Source organism: Caretta caretta, chromosome 21 (assembly GCF_965140235.1).
Source record: "Caretta caretta isolate rCarCar2 chromosome 21, rCarCar1.hap1, whole genome shotgun sequence".
NCBI classification, from domain to species: domain Eukaryota; kingdom Metazoa; phylum Chordata; order Testudines; family Cheloniidae; genus Caretta; species Caretta caretta.
This window is the reverse complement of record NC_134226.1, coordinates 5,168,342-5,191,365: the sequence shown is the minus strand read 5'-3', so window position 1 is coordinate 5,191,365 and position 23,024 is coordinate 5,168,342. Positions and strand designations below refer to the sequence as shown.

At 43.4% G+C, this 23,024-nt stretch overlaps 1 protein-coding gene across 1 annotated transcript in view; it reads left to right on the top strand.

Annotated features, from left to right (window-relative positions):
- LOC125625260 (complement receptor type 1) overlaps positions 1–21,410 on the top strand; it is a 58,605-nt gene extending 37,195 nt beyond the window's left edge. Inside the window, exons 28-43 of the mRNA XM_075122122.1 lie at positions 415–609; positions 2,156–2,338; positions 4,959–5,135; positions 5,970–6,152; positions 6,739–6,921; positions 7,669–7,860; positions 8,108–8,204; positions 9,548–9,633; positions 10,171–10,353; positions 11,749–11,925; positions 12,546–12,728; positions 13,462–13,644; positions 16,807–16,836; positions 18,089–18,164; positions 19,366–19,450; positions 20,606–21,410. Coding sequence (XP_074978223.1) covers positions 415–609; positions 2,156–2,338; positions 4,959–5,135; positions 5,970–6,152; positions 6,739–6,921; positions 7,669–7,860; positions 8,108–8,204; positions 9,548–9,633; positions 10,171–10,353; positions 11,749–11,925; positions 12,546–12,728; positions 13,462–13,644; positions 16,807–16,836; positions 18,089–18,164; positions 19,366–19,447 — 2,210 coding nt within the window. The 3' untranslated portion in view covers positions 19,448–19,450; positions 20,606–21,410. The remainder of the gene's footprint in view (positions 1–414; positions 610–2,155; positions 2,339–4,958; positions 5,136–5,969; positions 6,153–6,738; positions 6,922–7,668; positions 7,861–8,107; positions 8,205–9,547; positions 9,634–10,170; positions 10,354–11,748; positions 11,926–12,545; positions 12,729–13,461; positions 13,645–16,806; positions 16,837–18,088; positions 18,165–19,365; positions 19,451–20,605) is intronic.
- The last annotated feature ends 1,614 nt before the right edge of the window (positions 21,411–23,024 follow it).

Here is a 23,024-nt window from a genome sequence, read left to right as displayed (position 1 = left end):
GGTTTACCTGATACCCACTTATATTCATCCAAAACCAGACACGAAGCTCATTACCTGTGCTTTAAGGCGTTCGCCTGCCCTGGCGTGCTCACCAGCTTATGGTGCAGCAGGAAAATCATGCGTTTTTCAACACCTGGTAAGGATTCAACAGGTTGATCTTAAAACGGTCCATATGAAGGAAGGTGTAGACCATTAAGACACTAGTAAGATTCCTAGTAAGTCTCTTTCACAGTTTACAGACCATCAGTGCGAAAGAGAATTGGGTATAATTACCCATTGCGCATGACCTGTCGGCCTTTCTCGTTCTAGTGGTTTCATAGTTAGGGCTCCTAAATTTCTTTAGCAGATCAAGTAACTGGAGCTGCTTCTCTACCAGCAATGATTCTAAAATACACTCCTCCTGTGTGTCTCCAGGTATTCCGTGTCTTCCGCCTCCAGACATCCCCAATGGAAGTCACAGTGGCGAGTTCACAAAAAACTTCTCTTTTGGATCAGCTGTAACCTACAAATGTGAAAATGGTTACTTGCTCACTGGAGAGGCCTCTATTCACTGCACAACCAAGGACGGGCTAAACGGCGTGTGGAGTGCACGTCCCCCTCGGTGTGGAGGTAGGGTTTGTGGAGGTGAAAATCCTGCCAGCTCTGCTGTTTCATGTATAGAAAGTTCAGGTCTAGACAAACCCACAAATGTGAGACTCCAGTTAAATCCCTGCACTTAGTGTGCCTGCCTGTGGCAACATCTCCACAAGATTTTCCAGGATTCATGTTGGAGACTGAATAGCTCTGGAGCAGGGCTAAAGATCTGAGATAGAAACTGGTGCCACCGGATGCACCCAAAGAGGAGCTCTGTGTTCAGCCCATGTAGGGTCATAACTTCTATTAAGGTTGTTAAAGACCTTTGATCCCAGCCACAAGGGAATGAAAGTGGGGGATGTTATGGTAGCGCTCCATTTCCCATTAGTATGGGGATGTCTATTCTTGGCATTTGAAGGGACAACTGAATGTCCATCAGGAAAATCTTCCTTAAAAGGAAAAAGAATTAATCCTGCGAGATCTCTGTATGCGGAACATGCAAAGCGTTTAGTAGTAATTCCTTCAGCGTGGATGCAAAGTCTACCCCCCATGAGTGAAGGACACAGGCTTGCTGGTGCAGTAGATAATGGGGTGGAGTAAAGCTGTGTCAGTCCCAAGCACTTGACCTCTTATTACTAATGCCCTTGGGATAAATATAAGCCAGACTTGTGGAATTTTGTATTTGGAGGAGTTTGGTAGGCAAGCTGAAAGACCTGGCACTTCTAACGGTAATGAAGAGAGGGTACGTTGCTGGGACCACCAGCTTCCTGAAACCTCTCTGGCTTGACTGTGCAGATTGCTGAGCTCCCTCAATGTCTGAGGTCAATGGCTGTGAAGGCCCGTTGGTTCCTTGTAGGACTGAGCTCCTTGGCTTTACCCTGGGGGTGCTCCCATGACTTGGAGATTGGTGCACAGGACACTCCTTGAGAAGATTACCCTTGCAAAGTTGCTATGAGGGGACCTAAGCTGTTACCAGTGTATCTCCATCTCCTCCTCTCAGGGTGGCCCTCCACATTTCCCACAACAATCTGTATTTTCAAGTAGGAATAACATAGAGGAGTGCAGCAGTTCTCAAACTGTAAGTCAGGACCCCAAAATGGGTTGCGGCCCCATATTAATGGGGTCACTAGATCGGGCTTTACTTGCTGGGGCCTGAGATCGAAGCCCGAGCCCCGCTGCCTGGGGCCGAAGCCAAAGCCCGAGTCCCACCGCCCATGGCCTAAGCCCGAGGGTGGCCTGGGTGGCTGGGCTCAGGTCACAGGTTCCCTAGCTGGGGCTGAAGCTCTTGGGCTATGGCTCCCCTGCCTGGGGCACAGGGGCTCATGCTTTGGCTTTGGCCACCCTGCCCGGGATGGCGGGGCATAGGCTGGCTCAGTCTTTCTTCCCCCGTCCCGGGTCGTGTACTAATTTTTGTTGTCAGAAGGGGGTCGTGGTTTAATGAAGCTTGAGAACACATGGGCTAGTGCAACAAGTTACGTGGAAAATATTGAAAGTGTAAAAAAGGCTTGAGAGCTGCGAAGGCTGCGGAGATGTTTTTCTTCCTCTCTGGCCCTGTGTTTCAGCTAAAGCGTTTCTTTTTCAGAGGTTAGATGCCCAGCCCCACAAATCCAGAATGGAAGAAGAGTATCTGGTGATAGACGTGTCTATTTATATAATGACAGTGTTACCTTTGAGTGCGATCCCGGCTACACCATGAAGGGTCACAGTCTGAGTCAGTGCCAAACTGATGACACGTGGGATCCACCTCTGCCAGTCTGTGAGCCAGGCAAGTGTCAAAACTCTGATTTGTTTGTATTATGCATCTAGAAACAGGTTTCCCTTCTGTCTGATCCGTGAGCACCTCCAACGCTAACCCCGTCTGGATCTGTCCTGCCTGCTGCTCACCTCAAATCCAGAGACTTTACAGACTGGTTTGAGGGGAGAGGTGGACGGTCCCAGTTGTTAGGAACAGACGTAGAGGATAAGAAATGAACCAGGTTGGGGGCAGTGCTGGCAGGGCTCCGAGAGCAGTGGGGATGACAGATGAGTAAATTTGTCCCTTCTGTTTTATTGCAAAGCTTGTGCTTTCCCACAATGCATTTGGGGGTCAGGATTCCTCCAACTGCAGCAGCTGCAAGAAGTGACCCAAGTTGGCAAGAGCCATGGGTCTGCTGAGGGGGAATTACTGTACCACAAAGGTGAAAGCAGAGCACTTTTATCTTCTTCTGCTCAGGATCCTCATGTCTGTCCCATCTTGAAATGGGAACTGGAAGTGATTTAGAAGATGATATTCAATAACTTCTTGGTCCACCGCAGCTTTTGCGAGTGGTACTTCTGCTTCCTCTGCTGAAGTTCACTATTTTTATCAATTATGAGCGGTCCTTCCAGAAACAACAGATGCTTTTCACTCTTCCTTTGAACGTACTTAGATAATACTTAGATTTTCAGAAAGCCTTTGATAAGATCCCTCACCAAAGGCTCTTATGTAAATTAAGTTGCCATGGGATAAGAGGGAAGATCCTTCCATGGATTGAGAACTGGTTAAAAGACATGGAACAAAGGGTAGGAATAAATGGTAAATTTTCAGAATGGAGAGGGGTAACTAGTGGTGTTCCCCAAGGGTCAGTCCTGGGACCAATCCTATTCAACTTATTCATAAATGGTCTGGAGGAAGGGGAAAACAGGGGGGTGGCAAAGTTTGCAGATGATACAAAACTGCTTAAGATAGTTAAGACCAAAGCAGACTGTGAAGAACTTCAAAAAGATCTCACAAAGCTAAGTGATTGGGCAACAAAATGGCAAATGAAATTTCATGTGGATAAATGTAAAGTAATGCACACTGGAAAAAATAACCCCAAGTATACATACAATATGATGGGGGCTAATTTAGCTACAACTCATCAGGAAAAAGATCTTGGAGTCATCCTGGATAGTTCTCTGAAGACATCCATGCAGTGTGCAGCGGCAGTCAAAAAAGCAAACGGGATGTTAGCAATCATTAAAAAAGGGATAGAATAAGACGGCGAAGGGCAACTAAAATGATTAGGGGTTTGGAATGGGTCCCATATGAGGAGAGATTAAAGAGGCTAGGACTTTTCAGCTTGGAAAAGAGGAGACTAAGGGGGGATATGATAGAGGTCTATAAAATTATGTGTGGTGTGGAGAAAGTGAATAAGGAAAAGTTATTTACTTGTTCCCATAATACAAGAAGTAGGGGCCACCAAATGAAATTAATGTACAGCAGGTTTAAAACAAATAAAAGGAAGTTCTTCTTCACACAGCGCACAGTCAACCTGTGGAACTCCTTGCCTGAGGAGGTTGTGAAGGCTAGGACTATAACGGGGTTTAAAAGAGAACTGGATAAATTCATGGAGGTAAAGTCAGTTAATGGCTATTAGCCAGGATTGGTAAGGAACAGTGTCCCTAGCCTCTGTTTGTCAGAGGCGGGTGATGGATGGCAGGAGAGAGATCACTTGATCATTACCTGTTAGGTGCCCCGGAGTGAGTGACCTTGGCATTGGCCACTGTCGGTAGACAAGATACTGGTCTGGATGGACCTTTGGTCTGACCCAGTATGGCCGTTCTTATGTTTTTATGAAGGTGGAATATGACCCTCTAGTTCCTGTACGCTGAATCATCATGGAACCATTTTTTTGTTTTTCCCCCTCACACTGGTATTTCAGTCAAGCTCTTTTCTATAATGTGTTGGGGACAAGATTGTTACAAATGAGTTAAAGATTCATAAAAAACAACAGGCATTAAGTACTTGCAATGTAACGCACTGAATAGTGAGCCTATATTGTCCAGTGATTTTTGGTTGACCAAAATAAGATGCTTAAAGTAGCCTGATTTTGTGTGTGTGTGTGTGTGTGTGTGTGTGATGAGTGTCTTTAAATTACCGTTGTGATCCTGGCTCCTCCCTTTTTGGGGAGACATAACTTCATTGCACAGTGTCTGCAGCTTGGAACTGCCTCCTCCCTCAATGTGAAGACGCGTTTCTGTTTTGTTAGCTGCTTCCCTTTGCCTCGCTTGGTGTGTCAGACACACACGAGGGTTTAAATTGAGACCATGAGAACTTTGAGACAAGCCACCAATGCAGCAAATTTCACAGCTATGGACTAAACCTCCAGTGAAACACACAGGCCAATGTCACTGCTGGCAAGAGGAGCTCCTTTAAGTTCAGTGGCATTGCATCCACTTGGAACGGTGCTGATGGATTCTGCGAGTGCAGCTCAGTAATGTTCATGCTGAAAGAATTGATAAAAGCGACAACAGGATGTGATAGTATAGAAATAGTTATGAAATTGAACTACAGTAAAAGACTTGCCAGAGGAAAAAATGGTTCAGTCCATTCCATCCCACGCCTGCGTTAGAGTCTAAAGGGTTTGTTATGCTTTCCCTTTCAGCAACATGCGTAAGCCCAGAAGTGGAGCATGGAAGAACAAATGGGGTACAGCGTGCCTACAGACCCAGAGACATGGTTGTGTTTGAATGCGACGCTGGTTACACCTTGAGTGGCAGCCCTGAGACGCAGTGCCAAGATGATGGTAGATGGGATCCTCCTGTCCCCACCTGTGAAAGAAGTAAGTATGACTAAGGCTTTGATCCCATTGTGATGAGTTAGATCTGGCAGGGCTGAGTCGGGAGGCCAAAAGGACTGTGGGATTAATTTCAGATCTGAAAAGGGAAATGCAAATATCTGTGTAGTTATCCCAGTGTTCCCTGTGTTCCTCTCCATCGTATCTGGGCTTTTCCATTCTCCAAAAAGAACTAAGAGGAAGAAGCTCCTACCACAGGATTTAACTCAAAAGACAAGGTCACAAGTGCAACAAATTTAACAGCAAGGAATTAAAACTCTATATAATTAGACACAGGGTGAAATAAATGCTTTTGAAAATAAATGTGCCGAATGCAAACTCTGCACTCCTGTGCACACATACACATTAGTGAAACATTAAAAGCTGCAGCTGTCTGAAACTACAGCAGCCTTGACATAAATTAGAAACACTAGCAACTAATTTCCACACTCCCCTCACACTCACAGGCACGCTATCCCCATCTTGCCTCGTTACACGCGAGTAAAGGGGAAAGTGTGTCCCCCAAAGGCGAACAGGCCAGTATTGTTAAAGACCATGGTGCCAAAATGAGGGTCCCTCACAGGGAGCTCTCCCACCAGCCCTGCTCTCTCTGTCACTGAGAGGGATCACTCTGGGGACTCTATTCACCACAAGAGGAGCAGTACGGTTCCTCATGGGATGTGGTTTTAGGCAGGCTTGCGCGATACTGTTTGCATTTTAGAGGTTAAAAGCAACACCATAAACTCTTCCTAGAGAGTCCAGAGCACAGGTGTGAAGCGCTCACTGAACAGCAGTGCATGCCAGTGCATGCTGATGCCTTCTGTGGCTTTTCAATTTCAGAGGTTCTCTGCATCGCCCCAGAAATCCAGAATGGAAGAAAAGTAGCTGGACGTGGAGCTGTCTACAGACCCAGGGACACGGTTAGGTTTGAATGTGATCCTGGCTACACCCTAAGCGGCAGCCGTCTGATTCAGTGCCAAGATGACGGAAACTGGGATTCTCCTGTTCCAGCCTGCACACAAGGTAAGTGTGAATCAATGTTGTCTCCTGAGTAACTGAGATGATCAACATCTGGTAGGGATGTGCCTGGACGCAAAAAAATAAACGTCCTTTGAATCCAGGGGTCACTTTTCAGCTGTGAATGGGGAACATACAAATATTTTTCCACCCCCTAATTTCTTGAGTGTGCTCGTCCCTGTAATAGCTGATCCCCTGCATCCTGCCCTGCCCTGCCCTCCTGACAGGCAGAGATCTGGCAATGGTCTGTCTCACTGAGCATCCTAAAGCTGTGAATGGAAACACAAATCAGCAGAACTCGTCCCACTCTCCACAAATTATATTTTGGATTCTTAAGGGAGGGAAGGGCAATTTCTAGGGACCAAAAAGGAGCAGATTGGGAAAATCTGAGTTCCGGGGTGAAGGGGAATCGAGGTCGGTGATATTTAATCTTTTTTGGATGTGTTGCATCACCGGTGCGATGCAGGGTTTGACACAACACAGGCATCCTGGGCTTTTCCCCCTCCTGGAGACCAGCCTATTTTATGCTCTTCTTGAACAGGGTTCAGATTTTTTTCCCTGAAATATTCTTCATCCCCTCTCCCCCCTTTAGTGTTGCTGTGTCCCCCACCTCCGGTCATCGTCAAAGGGAAGCACAATGCCAAGCCTTTGGCAGCTTTCCCCAGTGGAACATATGTGAATTACAGCTGTGAACCTGGCTACGCCCTCCGTGGAGAGGCTTCGATCTATTGTACCACATCTGGAACTTGGAGCCACCCTTCTCCTCTATGTGAAGGTGAATGGATTTTCGGTTGGCTTCTTCCTTTTGTCAGTAACCCAACAGGATGGATAGAGAGAGAAAGAATGTTCAGACACACAACCTAATGCAACAAAATTCACAGCTGGGAACAGATCCCCAGGGACACACACAGGGCTATAATCTCTGCCGGCACAAGAAGCTCAGCCTCAGCTGCTCAATGAGAGTAAGAGAGAACTGAAGTGTCTTGCGTCAATGGGATGTCGTATCAGTTTGTGAAGGGCTTAACAGATGATTCTCTAGGCGGATATTAATTCCGTTGGGCATTACTGAACCTATAGAGTCCTATTCTTTCAGGCCAGAAGCCACGATTGGGATACTTTAGTTTTTCACTGACAGTACTTCTGAAAAATGGCACATTTTAGCATCCTGGGAGTAGGGCAGCCCAAGGATGGATTTTAGGACCAGAGGTAAACAGGGCAGGTGCATATGTTGTTTTAGTTGATTCGGAAATAGAGATTCTTGTGCCAGTGGTAAGTTTGGCCCTGTGTGTGTGTTATTTGAGATTCGGTCTCCAGCTATGGATTTTGTTGCATTAGCACTTTGTCTGAACGTTCTCTTTCCCTCGGCTTCAATCCTAGTGTAACACCTGGAAGAATATTTATAAAGCAGATCTGTAGTCATTTCTTTGTAACACTGTTGTTGTATCTACCTGCACCTGACGTGGTACATACCAGCAGACTGGATACGGTTCTTTTTTCTCATGTGTGTTTCCTTTCTTGCTAGATGGCTGTGATGTCCCAACGAGGTTAAGCTTTGCTGAGTTGAAGAGCGAGTATAAAAATCAGTCTTCCTTTCCTGTTGGGAAGACTATAAACTATACTTGCCGGCCTGGATACAGTAGACACCCGCATATGCAATCCACTCTTACATGCCTTGAAAATCGAACATGGTCAGAAGCACTCAAGTTCTGTAAAAGTGAATATCATTATGAATTTTGTTTCCATGGTTCAGTAAAGGTCTTTATGGCCTTAACATTTTGCAGCGTGGACACAACTAATGTGCCTTTAAATAGTTAATAGTCATTCGTAAAGTTCTCTCTAGCTGTGCCTGTTCTAAGCCTTCTAAATGTCTTCTTTGTGGAGTGTGTTAAATATTGACAGATCCCTGGGATCATTGTTTCATTGAAAGAGAGCACCCTAATCCTAGCCTTGTTCTCCACCAGAGAAATCGTGTGGTCATCCAGGAGAGCCGGAGAACGGCAGAGTTATTGTAACAGGTACCCATTTTGGGTCAACCGTCTACTTCACATGTGAAGAAGGGTAAGTTTCAGATTGCCTGAGCTAACTACTTGTGCTTCACTTACAGCTGTGGAACACAAATGGATATCCTCATATTCCCCCAACTCCTGAAAGCAGTTTACTCTTCCGTACGAAAGCAGCCCTCCATCTTCTTAGCTCAATCAATATAATTTTTATATGCGAGGAAAGACGGATTGGAATAAGTCTCCCTCTTTTCTTCATTCATGCTCTGTCATTTATTGTAGAAACTTTAGTTGCAATTTGGCCAGCTGAATGCTCTGCCTGCAGGTGCTGGCTGAGCACAGATGTCTCCTGTGGAGAGTAGGATCCAAGTGACCAGGGCAAACCTTGGAATCTCTTGGATTTTACCCTTGCTTTGACATGGGAACAGTTCTTCTTCTGAATAATTGGATCTGGCTGTTTTCCCATACGGAGTTGGGTGGAAGGGTTATCACTGACTAACTGCCCACCTGCCAGACTGATGCGGTGTCTCCAAAGGGAAACCCTGCTGGGGAAGGTGCCTGAGTGAGAGCGCTGGGGATAAGGTAGCAGAAGAGGACGTCACGTGCCCTCTCCATTTGAAGATGAGGACTGTGCTTCAGGGGTCTGAGAAATAAAGGTCTGCAGCTGTAGTGCTGGCTTGTGCACTTGTAGAGCATGTCCTATGTGGGGGCGAAAGGGAAGAACCTGTGACCACAGAAAGTCTCATTTCACTGACACTGCCTTTAACAACAACTGGCTGCTGAACTCCAGAGCCAGCTCAGCTGAGGTTTGCTGTATAGCATCTGTGTTTTGGACCTCTCTGCTGGGGTGGGGTGTTACTCCTGCATGCATTACAACAGTCTTGATTGACTTAATTTAAATATCTCAAGCTAGCCAGACCCCAGCTGGGTCTGCCTGGCCCACTCCCTCAAAAACTTATCTCATCGGTTGTGAGAAAATCAAAACCCCTCTCGATCAGGCATAATAATACCCCTCCGCCAGCAACCTGCCAGAAAGTGCTGGGAGAAAATGTTGTTACTTGTTTGCATATGGCTTGTGATTCAATGGAGGAGAATGATTCTGCTGATGTGGTAAGTAGGACTTGGGGGCACAGGAAGGACATTTGGATCCCCTGGCTCAAAGAATGCCAGCTCATTGGGCCTACACTGGATTCTGTTCTGTGGTTTAATTCTACAGAGGGCTGGGGAGTTCTGAGTTGGCAAGGAGCCTTTTCTGTTATGATCATCACTCAGTAGTCAGTGGTGTTGGTCCCCACCTGCTGTGGCTGGGGAGAAGAGCTTCACAAATAATTGAGCTTCACAGGAGAACTCATATACCAAAGGAATAGGTAAGAACTGATAACCCCCTTTGCCTAACTCCAGGCACCGGTTGATTGGACAGCCTTACAGACGATGTGAGATTTCTGGCATGCATGTTGCATGGAGTGGTGGTGATCCCATTTGTGAGCGTAAGTAGGTCACAACTGTCTGTCCATGTGGTTACGTGCCCTTTTCTCTCTTTTCTGCTTGCCTCACAAATGTTAATTAAGAGGGAGGGAAGAATTATAATCTCCACTTTACAGTGGGAGAAATGAGGCACAGAGATTAGTGAGTTATCCGGGTGATATATGAAGTTGGTCAGTGGCACAGCCAAAAATTTAATCCAGATCTCCAAATCCCGAGCCAGGACTTTAACCACAAGAGCCTCTCAGGGTTATAGGCATGACGAGAATTGTACACAGGACAATGCTTGAGGAGAGAACCCTTGCAAGGTTGCCATGAAGGGGCCTACGCTGTTACCAGTGTATCTCCATCTCCTCCTCACAGGGTGGCCCTCCACATTTCCCACAACAATCTGCAGTTTCAAGTCGGAATAATATTGGTTCGTGCAACAAGTTACAGGGAAAATGCTGAGAGCCTAAAAAAGGCTTGAGAGCTGTCTAGGCTGCGGAGATGTTTTTCTTCCTCTCTGGCCCTGTGTTTCAGCTAAAGCATTTCTTTTTCAGAGGTTAGATGCCCAGCCCCACAAATCCAGAATGGAAGAAGAGTATCTGGTGATAGACATGTCTATTTATATAATGACAGTGTTACCTTTGAGTGCGATCCCGGCTACACCATGAAGGGTCACAGTCTGAGTCAGTGCCAAACTGATGACACGTGGGATCCACCTCTGCCAGTCTGTGACCTAGGCAAGTGTCAAAACTCTGATTTGTTTGTATTATGCATCTAGAAACAGGTTTCCCTTCTGACTGATCCGTGAGAACCTCCAGCACTAACCCCGTCTGAATCTGTCCTGCCTGCTGCTCACCTCAAATCCAGAGACTTTACAGACTGGTTTGAGGGGAGAGGTGGACGGTCCCAGTTGTTAGGAACAGTCGTAGAGGATAAGAAATGAACCAGGTTGTGGGCAGGGCTCTGAGAGCAGTGGGGATGAGTAATTTTGTCCCTTCTGTTTTATTGCAAAGCTTGTGCTTTCCCACAATGCATTTGGGGGTCAGGATTCCTCCAGCTGCACCAGCTGTGAGAAGTGACCCAAGTTGGCAAGAGCCATGGGTCTGCTGAGGGGAATTACTGTACCATAAAGGTGAAAGCAGAGCACTTTTATCTTCTTCTGCTCAGAATCCTCATGTCTGTCCATCTTGAAATGGGAACTGGAAGTGATTTAGAAGATGATATTCAATAACTTCTTGGTCCACCGCAGCTTTTGTGGGTGGTACTTCTGCTTCCTCTGCTGAATTTCACTATTTTTATCAATTATGATAAAATTCCAGTAACTACACACGCTTTTCACTCTTCCTTTGGAGGTGGAATATGGCCTCTAGTTCCTGCACGTGGAATAATCATGAACTAACTTCTGATTTTCCCCCTCACACTGGTCTTTCAGTCAAGCTCTTTTCTATAATGGGGTGGGGATGAGAGTGTTACAAATGAGTAAAAGATTCAGAAAAGCAATCGGCCGTTAGGTCTTGCAATGTAAGACACTAAATAGTGAACCTAAATTGTCCAGTGGATTTTGGTTGTCCAACTGAGATGCTTAAAGGAGCCCGATATTTTTTCTGGGTGGTGGATGTTTGTAAATTACCGTTGTGATCCTGACTACTCCCTTCTTGGGGAGGCATCACTTCATTGTACGGCGTCTGGACCTTGGAGCAACCCCCACACTCAATGTGAAGGTGCGTTTCTGTTCTTTTTGCTGCTTCCCTTTTTCTCGCTTGGTGCGTCAGACACGCAAAAGGATTTAAATAGACACCACAAGAACTTTGAGACAAGCCACCAATTCAGCAAATTCCACAGCTGGAAACTAAACTTCCAATGAGAGACATGGGCCAAAGTCACTGTTGGCAAGAGGAGCTCCTTTAAGTTCAGTGGCATTGCATCCACTTGTACCAGTGGTGAATGGTTCTATGAGTGCAGCTGGGTAATGTTCATGCTGAAAGAATTGCTACAGAGGATGTGAGAATGTAGAAATACTTATGAAAGTGAAGTAAAAGACTTGTCAAAGGAAATGTCTCAGTGGGTAAACTGCCTATTCCATCCCACAAGTGCGTTAGAGTCTAAAGGGTTTGTTATGCTTTCCCTTTCAGCAACATGCGTAAGCCCAGAAGTGGAGAATGGAAGAACAAATGGGGTACAGGCTGCCTACAGACCCAGCGACATGGTTGTGTTTGAATGCGACCCTGGTTACACCATGAACGGCAGCCCTGAGACTCAGTGCCAAGATGACGGTAGATGGGATCCTCCTGTCCCTGTCTGTGAAAGATGTAAGTGTGACTAAGGCTTTGAGGTTGATCATCTTTGATCCTGATGTGATGAGTCAGATCTGGCAGGGCTGAGCCGGAAGTCCAAAAGGACTGTGGGATTAGTTTGAGATCTGAAAAGGGAAATGCAAATATCTGTGTCGCTATCCCAGTGTTTCCCATGCTCCTCTCCAAAGTATCTGGGCTTTTCCACTCTCCGAAAAGATCCCTGAAGAACTGAGTCCTGGCCAGGTTCTCCCACTTAACCTCCCTCCCAAGTTAAGGGAACTTAGAGAAGGCCCCACCCAACTAGCCATCCAACCAATGAATGGTTCCAAAGTGGCAGAATTCCCAATGTAAACACAAAATAAACAGTGGAAATAACTGTTGGAGCCTTACTAAGATGGCTGAGAACATGTCTGTGGGTGTCAAGAAGCATGACTGAGTCATCGCGCTCCATAGATATATGGGGGGATGTGAATGAGGTCGAGGGAATGGAGAATAGGTAGCTTTACCCCGGTGTGCGTTAGGGTCACTGCTGTCGTGTTGGGTACAACTCAAAATGAGCATGTGGATCTTTTCCCTCCTATAAATTTAGCCTGCATGAGCTCTGGTTCAGTTAAGACTCTCTTTCCTCCCTATAGTGCTGCAGTGTTCCTTTCCTCCAGCCATCACCAATGGGAAGCCCAGCGTCCAGGCCTTGGCAGTGTTCACCACTGGAACGTCTGTAAATTACAGCTGTGAGCCCGGCTATTCTCTTAATGGGCAGGCATCAATTTATTGTGCGGCATCTGGAACATGGAGCCCTCCCCCTCCTCAGTGTGAAGGTGCATTTATTTTCCGTTACCTAGAACTAAGAGGAAGAAGCTCATACAACAGGTTTTAACTCGAAAGACAAGCTCACCAGTGAAACAGAATTAATAGCAGGGAATTAAAGCTCCATTTAATTAGACTCAAGATGAAATAAATGCTTTTGAAAATAAAGGCATTGTATGCACACTCCGTACTCCTACGTGCGTATGCACAGATATATACTCACGAGGAAAATATTTTTAAAAGCATCTGTCTGAAACCCTTACCACACTTTACATGAATTACAAAAACTAGAAACTAATATTCTCGCTCCCCTCACACACACAGGCAGACACACAAACCTCTGCCTCCAATCTCTACCCCTGCTACACACTGAGTGAACAGGAAAGATTTGCAGTGTGTCCCCTAAAGGCCAACAGCCTGTACTGCCTAACAGCAAGCACAAGGAGTAGGCTCCAAATTGAGGGTCCCTCACAGGAAGCTCTCCTGCCAGCCCTGATCTCTCTGTCACTGAGAGGGATCACTCTGGGGACTCTATTCACCACAAGAGGAGCAGTATGGAACCCCGTGGGATGTGGTTTTAGGCAGGCTTGCACGATAGTGTTTGCAGTGGAGAGGTTAAAAGCAACACCATAAACTCTCCCCAGAAACTGGTAGGCAGCCAGTGCAGAACACAGGTGCCAAGCACCCACTGAACAGCACTGCTTGCCGGGCAGGCTGACACCTTCTGCACCTTTTCAATTTCAGAGGTTCTCTGCATTGCCCCAGAAATCCAGAATGGAAGAAAAGTACCTGGACATAGACCTGTCTACAGACCCAGGGACACGGTTAGGTTTGAATGTGATCCTGGCTACACCCTGAACGCCAGCCATCAGATTCAGTGCCAAGATGATGGAACATGGGATCCTCCTGTTCCAGCCTGCACACAGGGTAAGAGAGAATCTAGGTTCTATCCTTACTAAAATCAAGAAAATCAAGATACATCACGTTTACTTCTTCCCACCTATCTACTAGGCCAGTAACCCTGTTAAAGAAAGAAATTAGATTGGTTGGCATGATTTGTTCTTGACAAATCCATGCTGGCTATTCCTTATCCTGTTATTCTCTAGGTAATTATATATTTTTTTAATATTCAGTATCTTTTCCAGATATTGACGTTAGGCTGATTGGTGTATAATTCCCAGGGTCCTCTTTGTTCCCCCTTTTGAAGACAGGTACTGTGTTTGCCCTTCTTCCAGCCCTCTGGGACCTCACCCATCCTCCATGACTTCTTGACTATAGTTGCTAATATTTCTGAGAGTGCTTCTGCTACTTCCTTAATTACGCTAGGATGAATTTCATCAAGCCTTGCTGACTTGAATACATGTAACGTATCCAAATATTCTTTATCCTGTTCTTTCCCTGTTTTGACTTGTGTTCCTTCCTCCTTCTTGTAAATATTATGTTGAGTATCTGGTCACCATTAACTTTTTTAGTGAAGACTGAAGCAAAATAGGCATTAAACACCTGAACCTTCTTGATGTCATCAATTAGTTCTCCTTCCCCACTGTGTAGATGACCTACAATTTCCGTTGTCTTTCTCCTTGCTCCTAATGTATTTAAAGAACCTCTTCTTATTTCCTTTTATGTCCCTTGCCATGTGTAATCCATTTTGTTCCTTAGCCTTTCTGATTTTGTCCTATCATGCTTGTGCTGTTCTACAAAACGGTAAGGACAGAAATGACTTAATGTGTTTTTGCCCCGCAAACCAACTAAAAATAAAATGGCAGTTGCCTGCCTTGAAGAGCCTGAAGTCATTCTCCTGCTGTGTTGTGCTCTTCAATGCAGTACTGAGAGAGTGCATAAAAACTAAAGACTGAAACAGACTATGAGTTGAAATCCTGGTAAAACTCCCACTGACTTCAGTGGGCTAGGATTTTGCTCTGTATGTCTGCATTCCTCCAGCGACAAGGCAGCAAATTACACCTTGGTACAGTAGTAGGATTACATGTTTGTTCTTGTCACCTTCATAAGTGAATATAACTACACCCAGAGCCGTGCCTTGGGTATGGTGAATTGGGGCGATCGCTTAGGGCCCCGTCCTTTGGGGGCCCCACAGACTGGTGCATTTGGCCTGGTGGGGTCAGTCCCACACCCCCTAGCGATGGCCCTGATTACACCTAAAAAAATTGCAATCACATCTTCTGTAACTTACTTTCTTCCTCGTCTTGAAATATTGTTTTTGCTAACCTTTATTTCAGAGATCAGATGTGCATTCCCAGAAGTTCAAGGTAGTAAGAAGGCAGTAACGGGTAGTAGTACATATCAATTTGGAACTAATGTTACTCTGGAATGTGACAACGGTTATGTGCTGGAAGGCAGCAGTCTGATACAGTGCCAACATGACTTTACCTGGGATCCTCCTGTACCAGTCTCAAGAAAAGGAGGACTTGTGGCACCTTAGAGACTAACAAATTTATTTGAGCGTAAGCTTTCGTGAGCTACAGCTCACTTCATCGGATGCATTCAGTGGTATTTTCCACTGAATGCATCCGATGAAGTGAGCTGTAGCTCACGAAAGCTTACGCTCAGATAAATTTGTTCGTCTCTAAGGTGCCACAAGTCCTCCTTTTCTTTTTGTGGATACAGACTAACACAGCTGCTACTCTGAAACCTGTACCAGTCTGTAGATCCAGTATGTATAGAATAAATGGGAAAAATTCATGCCCTGTGTTAGGTTTCCACCTAGTGGTCAAATGACAATAGAGGTTGAAATAAGATTTGCCCTTTGCAGAATCTGCAACACAAACCCCCTGTCTATTTTGAGGCCTGCTTTACATAGAGATTTCCAATGCTAGACAGGTCTTTTTTTAAACCCAATTTAGTTAAACCAGTGCAAGTTTGTGTGCAGACAAGATAAAATGTATCCTGGGCTGTGTAGACAATACCTATCTGGGAGGGAAAAGAGATTGTTTTCAAATTTTTATTTGAACAAAGCTACACAGTTACACAAAATAAACTCAATGTGTATATGTCTCCTGAACATATCTGCATTAGTTGTTTCTAATTCCTGATCCCCACACACAGTTGCAAGGGCTTAACTAAAGGTGCTTTTTTTTTTTTTTTTTTTTTTTTAAAGCAGATTTAATCATACTATTGCAACTTTGTGTGTGAGCACTCAAAGCAATTCCAACCTGGCTTATATCATTGTAGTCTGCACCTATAAATTATGAATGCAAGCTCAACTAAGATAAGAATTTTCAAATAGATAAAAGCATGCCTACACAGGGGCTTGCCCCCAGTTACCTAAATTGATTTAAAGTCTGATTTAACTTAAACCAGTATGATTTTTGTGTGTAGACAGGCCCTAAATATGGGAAGGTAAAAATAAAACTCTCTCAACTTGAGGCCTGTCTAAAATGTAATATGATATCCTAATATGGTTTGAGTTTTTTGACTGTGTAGATACCACCAATCAGTGTTACAACCATGGCTTTTGTTATGTTATTCTGTGTAAAACTCACTGCATTTAGGTTGGAGTTTTCAAAATATGTCTTATTCTCTACTTAAAATATTTCCCCCTATCAGTAAAAGGCAGTTCTCTAAGCAACAGCTTTGTCCTTCCAGCTTAACTCACTGCGTGTGTGACATGCTCCCGAGACTCGGGTGACCAAACAGCAAATGTGAAACATCGCGACAGGGGGTAGGGGGTAATAGAAGCCTGTATAAGAAAAAGACCCAAAAATCAGGACATCTGGTTACCCTACCCAAGACCCTCACAGTTGATATATGGTTGATTTAGCAGGTAAACGGAAAGAGCTTCTTTCTTGCTCAGCCAGTCAATACAGTGTTGAGCTTTCTCCTGTGCTGGAGGAGGCGATTGGGTTACAGTGGTTTATCTCCCTTTAAAAGTTGCAAGGGCCTTTCTATATAGCTGGCAATATGGGGAGGACTTTTAATAAATTTTGCTTTCTAGCTCTCACCAATAAAATCTGTAACATGCCTGATACAGAAAATGTTTGGATAAATATTTTTGAAGAAATCATGTGGCTGTGATTCATTTCATATTACAGTAGTTCAATTTTTTTTCCCCCTCTCTACCCCCAATTCTAGGTTCCTATAACTTCATCTCAGTAGTCCTCGGTAAGTAGTTTACTAAAAAGACCTGGGGTCAGATTCACAGCTGACTTCAGTGGACCTATGCTGATTTACCCTAGTTGAACATCTGGCCCATTGTTTCTAAACCTTCTTTATGGTAACACCCATTGTTTCATGTTCTCTGTGTATATAAATCTCCCCTCTGTATTTTCCACTGAATGCACCGATGAAGTGAGCTGTAGCTCATGAAAGCTTATGCTCAAATAAATTTGTTAGTCTCTAAGGTGTCACAAATCCTCCTTTTCTTTTTGCGGATACAGACTCACACAGCTGCTACTCTGAAACCTGTTATAGAGTCAGTTTCCCAGCTTTCAAACCTTTGCTTCTCCATAAGACTGCATGTGAACCAGGAAAAGTACAGTACCTCCATAATCAGACTCTTTAAAAACCTCACTTCCTGGTGGAGTTCCCTAAGGCTTGAGATTCCATTGTCTAGAACCCAGCAACTGTTTTATGTCCAAAAACAGTATGCGCCAAAGCCACTTGGGCTGGGTTTTTGTCCGCTTTGTTGGCATTCTGCAAGTCTGCTGCAGGGCTTCCTCTCTAGAGCACCTGGCTCAGGTCTGGACTAGCCTAAAAAATTAGCTCAGTTTCACTGTGTTGGTAAGGGGTATGAAAAATCCACACCTGAATGGAGTTGGTAAGCTGACCTATGTCCCTGCATAGACAGCACAAGATCAATGGAAGAATTCTGCCGTTGACCTGGCTAGCCCTTTTGGGGAGGTAAATTATGTACACAAATGGATAGGTAGCATCTACACTAACACGCCACAGGGGTGCAGTAGCTTGGGTTTTTCATATACTGGAACATAGCTGATCTCATCATTTCAAGCAGTCTGAAGTGCTCTCGGTTTTAGATACTGGGTTGTGAATCGTGACCCATTTGTGCATGGTGTAAATCTCCTTTTGCTTGTGCCACTATGAATCCACATATTATATTTAAATACTAATAGGTGGTCTTATTCACAGTGAACTTTTTGAATGTAGTAATGTTATGACTTTGCCTAAAGATCAAAATCTGAAAAGGATACAGTATGAAATGTTAACTTTGTAAACACAGACAATAACTCAGGATTCAGAAACCCTTGTGGGTACAGATAGAGGAATGCCATGACCTCTTAACTTTGCTTGGGATTTTGAGAGTTAATTAAAAATCTGCAAAGGCCAATAATACTGTTTCTGTGTTTCATAAGCCCATTTGTGAGACTGATTCAGTTTTCTCCCTTTTGTCTCTCAGGGATCGCAGGTGGGGCACTGCTGCTTCTCCTGGTTACCATCATTATCTCGAGGATTATGTCTAAGCAGAATGCAGGGTGAGGAATTTTTCTAAATTCCCATTCATTTCAAATACGTATGAACTGTTGTTTGGTTCCACAGTTTAATACTGGCCAAACATTTCATTAAATGACTCATGATCTCCATTTGCAACAATGGGACAAAAGAAACAGGTAATCACTTGTGTAATTTTGTGAGTCTGCAGGTAGTAATAGTTTAGTGTTCTTCACATACCAATCTTTTTATATAATATGTAAAAACTTCTCTCCCTTCTCGTCTCTTTGCTCTGGAAGAAGCATTATTATAATGTATTTTTACAAAAATAAACAAACCCAAAACATTCTTCTGTCACCAGGATATTAGCATGATACAAAGAAATAAGGCCCATGATGGATTTTTCCCCTTTAGATCTGAAAGGGTTTTGGGTTTTTGTTTTTTTTTTGGAGGGGGGGGCATCTCTGTAATATACTAAAGTTTGAAGAGAGGGAGGGAAAGGATGTAAAGTTTGGGGTTTTTTTCTGCTTTTTTATCTTTGAAATATCAGCGATGTAATGTGGTTCTCTCAGGTTTTCTGGGACTAGGAATGGAAGTAGTTTTGAGAACATATATTGTGAGCCCTCAAACTTTAATTGCAGCAGTAGAAGGTATTTAAAAATTACAAAAAAAAAATACAAAAACCTTTTCCCTCCCTTCTCCAAACTGTCAGTTAGACAATGGACTTAAATAGTTGTAAATAAAGGGTCTTAAACAGTCTGGTCCAAAATCCTTTCCACTCTCTCACTTGCTCTATGTTTAGTCTTTTGCAGTGTCCGACCGTAGCCTTATTAGTTCTCTAGTTGCCAATAACTGCATTTCTAATAATAAAACCCTTGAGCCTGCTTGGCTATGTAACAAAACAGTATTAAAGTGGCATAAGCCCTATTTTTTTCCTATTTTGCACATCACCTTTAAATGAAGATTTCCCTCCCCCCTCACACCATCCCTCTTAAATCAGGCAACTTTAATATAAGAACCCTCCTCATCTTTCGTCTTGGTAAATTAATCAATCTTGGTGTCCTCTGATGGTATCAGTGAGATCTCAAATATCTTCAGATCAACTTTCCAAACTTCAGCAGCCATAAAACTCTGAAATTAGTTTTGAGGCTAAATATAAATTTACTTCCAGTCTCTCCTTTGAAAATAAACTAAATTAGAGTTTTCCTTTGAAAATGTAACTTATTTTTCCTCTTCACCATTCAGCTATTACTATACACATGAAAACTGCAAGTACCGGATGCCTTTGGCCCACATAACTGAACAAAAAAATTCATTTGCACCATAGCAGGTATGGGCTTATTTTAAATCACTTTCTTCAACATAAAAATGTCAAAATTGTGGTGAATGATGTCAGCTCTAACTTATTCTAATGCAGTGTTACCCAGACTGAGGCTTGAGAGCTGTAAGTGGCTCTTTAATGTGTCTCCTGTAGTTCTTTGCAGCACATAAATTATTGACCAATCAGGATGCTTTTACTATGTTAACAAATTACCAGCTTGCACTGAGTTATTAACTTGTTTGCTGTGAGAATAATAATTTTCTACTATTGTGGCTTCTTTGGGTAATGATTGCTAATTTGGCTCCTGAACCACAGAGATCTGAGTATTACTGCTCTAATGCAAAGACACTGTATGTTGAATGGAAAATGACTATTTTTCTCCCAGTCTCCTTGCTCCTATGTTTCTTGAATAAAAACAGCACCTGTTGTAACCACAGACACTTCTGGTTTGGCTAACCTTTTGTTTGTAGCAAACGAGCAGATCACATTTGCAACGTCACAACACTTTTTTGGAAGGTAGTACAACAAAATCAGTTCTGAAGCATTACTTGCATTAATTCTGTTTCCATCTAGTACAAAGGAAGATGGAAATCATGGGTCAAATGTTACCCACCTTAGAAACCATGTTTTGTTTGTAAAGTTGTGGGGAAATCTGCTTGCTATACAACTTACTTCTAGCCACACTAGAATAAGGCTCAAACAGTTCTTTGGGTCTGTCTGCTTAAATGTGTGTTGTGGTGGCTGCTCCGCTTACCGTTGAATCTGCACGTAGTCCTGTGGCTGTCACCGTCCATAATGAAAACCAACTTTTGCTTCAGAATCCCAGCTGTCTTCAGAATCCTGACATTTAACGTAATGGCACCAACAGCTACCTGCCTTTATACTTCAAATATATCTACTACCTCATGATTGTGTATTATACAGCATGAAATACAGTCTGACATGAACAAGTTCACAGTGTGCTATTTATTTTGACATGTAAACAGATTTTTTTTTTAAAAGTAGGCTGATCTGACAATCTTTCCCCAGGAAATGTAAACATTTCAAAAAGATTACTTTTTGTCCAAGTGAAAGTAATAAAATTGCAATAAAATGTTTCTAAAGATTGGCAGGAGCATAGAAGAACCAAGTTTTGTTTTAACATTGATGTATCCCTTTCTGCAGGCAGGAAACCACTTCTCCACGCAAAATGCACACCATGAGGAGAACATGGAAGCATTTCCTTCACCTTCTTTGTGGGTAATTTACATTCTTGCAATGAAGTTCTCTAGGGGAAAACGCAAAGCCACAGCATATACCTGACGACGTTATGCAGCTGCTTCCTTTAGATCCTTATAGCAGTTTAGTTCATGAAGTTCAACTTTACACAGCACCAGACTGTAGCTTTTAGGCTGCCCTCCTGCTGTTTGTCCACGAAAACGTCTTGCGTGCAGACTTCTGAGATGAACAACCACCCTGCAGCATCAAGGATGCTCACTCCTCAGATTATGCTCTGGCCTTCTTTCCCTTTCATGGAACTTCTTGTTTCTGACCAGTTGACTAAGCAATCTAACACCAGGAAGAGGAGATGACGCAAGTGCTGCTGAGCCTGCCTTGATAAGAAATTGCAAGCACAAAACCCTGAACTTCCTTCTGAGCATGCTTCATTAACTGCCACAGCGGTCTTCTTGAAAAGTTTCGGAAGGCTGTGTGTGAAAGGAACCTTAATTTTGAGGAGTTGCTGGATTTTATAAAAGGGCTTCATGACTGCCAACCCTGTATCTCTTTCCTTTTACTTGCTCTTCAAAGACACAGCACTTAATGTTCTTCACCTTATAGTAGAGATACAATCAACTTCTTTTACAACCCCTTGTAATTTTTAACCCCTCTAAAAATAACTCAGATGAAATTTTGCTTTCAATATTTAATTTTTTCTTCTTGGATCCCTTACTTTAAAATGACTTCATGGGCGTGAAACTACAGATTAAACTTTTTAAATACTGCTTTTAAATCAAAAGCTGTGTATAAAATGTCTGAAATTTATTATAATGTGCTCTAAAAGAGAAAATATTTGTTTAGAAAGGAGATGAGTGAATTTACAGCAACACATTTTTAAAATCAATCTTGCTCATTTTGTGATGCAGATCCTGATGATGCCTCCATCTTCAGAGACCTTGCCATATTTTTGGGCAGAGGTTCCTACCCTGAATTTCTAATCTGAACTACAATTAAAAGAACCTGCACACGAAGAAGTAAATGCCTCCCTTAAACCCAGTAAAGGGACTGATCTTGCATCCCTGTAAAATCCCTCAATTATACATTAATTGGAGGCATTTGTGAACACCAGCTGCAGTACAAAGAAGGTGTTATGACTCGTTGTGTCCTTGATCCAGGGATTAAGAATGGGCAGTTTCACAAACCAGGCCTCTTGTGCTACTAGGGAAAGACTTGTAACAATGATAGTGGGGTTGTCAGATAGTGGGAAGTAGCCTAATAGCTTTTTGACCTGGGGAAAATGGACTAGCATAACTACAGCAGAATGACTGTTCTGGAACACTTGTATTCCAGTATAACTCCCCCTCACTGTGTCCTGGAATAAAAGTGACTTTATTCTAGAATAATTGTTTATTTCAAACTAGTTACTTTGAAAGTAAGAGTGTTCTTCCACAATGAGTGTCCACAAGGGAATTATACGAAAAGCTATTCAGCTACAGCTGTGCCAATCAATTTCCCTCACAAAGGCAAGCCTTAAGTGACATCTTTTTAGGATTCAAAAATGAACCCCCAAAACTGTCAGTTGAAACCAAAGACAGTAGATTTAAGTCTAAATTCTGGTCCCAGAGGAGTAACTGGCAAAACTCCCCTTGATTTCTCTGGGCTCAAGCTTTGGCGTTCAGTGTGCAGCCCTTTCTTGCTATGCTTAATGCAGGATCTCCAATGAATGTGCACTGCTTTATACAAACAACAATTAAGGACTCTAAAAGGCATCATACATTTTCCAAGCATCTGGATTCCCTTCAGAACTTCCTCTTCCTGGGGTGTTTAAACAGTACCCTAGGGTTGTGAGATGCTTTTGGCATGTTAAAGAGGTCTCTACACTGAAGAGCTCCCAGACTAAGACATGCTGCATAGAAATGTCATCAGGCCATGGGTGAGTCTCTCTAGACAAAAGAGCCTTTAAGCCTTGGGCTACTTATTTTTGCTTTGACTATGGGCTCCCTATTTTTCTTCAATATCTTGTACCAGTATAAGGTGGAGTGTGGGTCAGCATTGGTGAAAAGTATCATTGTAAATGCAGAGTGGTTTGAAGAGATCAGACAACCATGCAGTGACATACATTTAGGTTCAATTGTGGAGAAAACAGCTACAGGGACAGGCCTGTTCTGTACACACATTAATCTGTTTTTTTGGGGTTTTTTTTAATCTGGCTTCACACCTTTGCACTGTTAACTGGGAAGGCAATTTAGCTGAGCTTCTCTGACAAGCATTCTACTATATACGCTTTAATATGCAACTTTGTGGCATTAGCTTTTAAGAAGGAACAAAAGCCTCATTACTTGTTTCCTGAATGGGTGTAACGCACCATCTTTCAGCCCATTTTCAG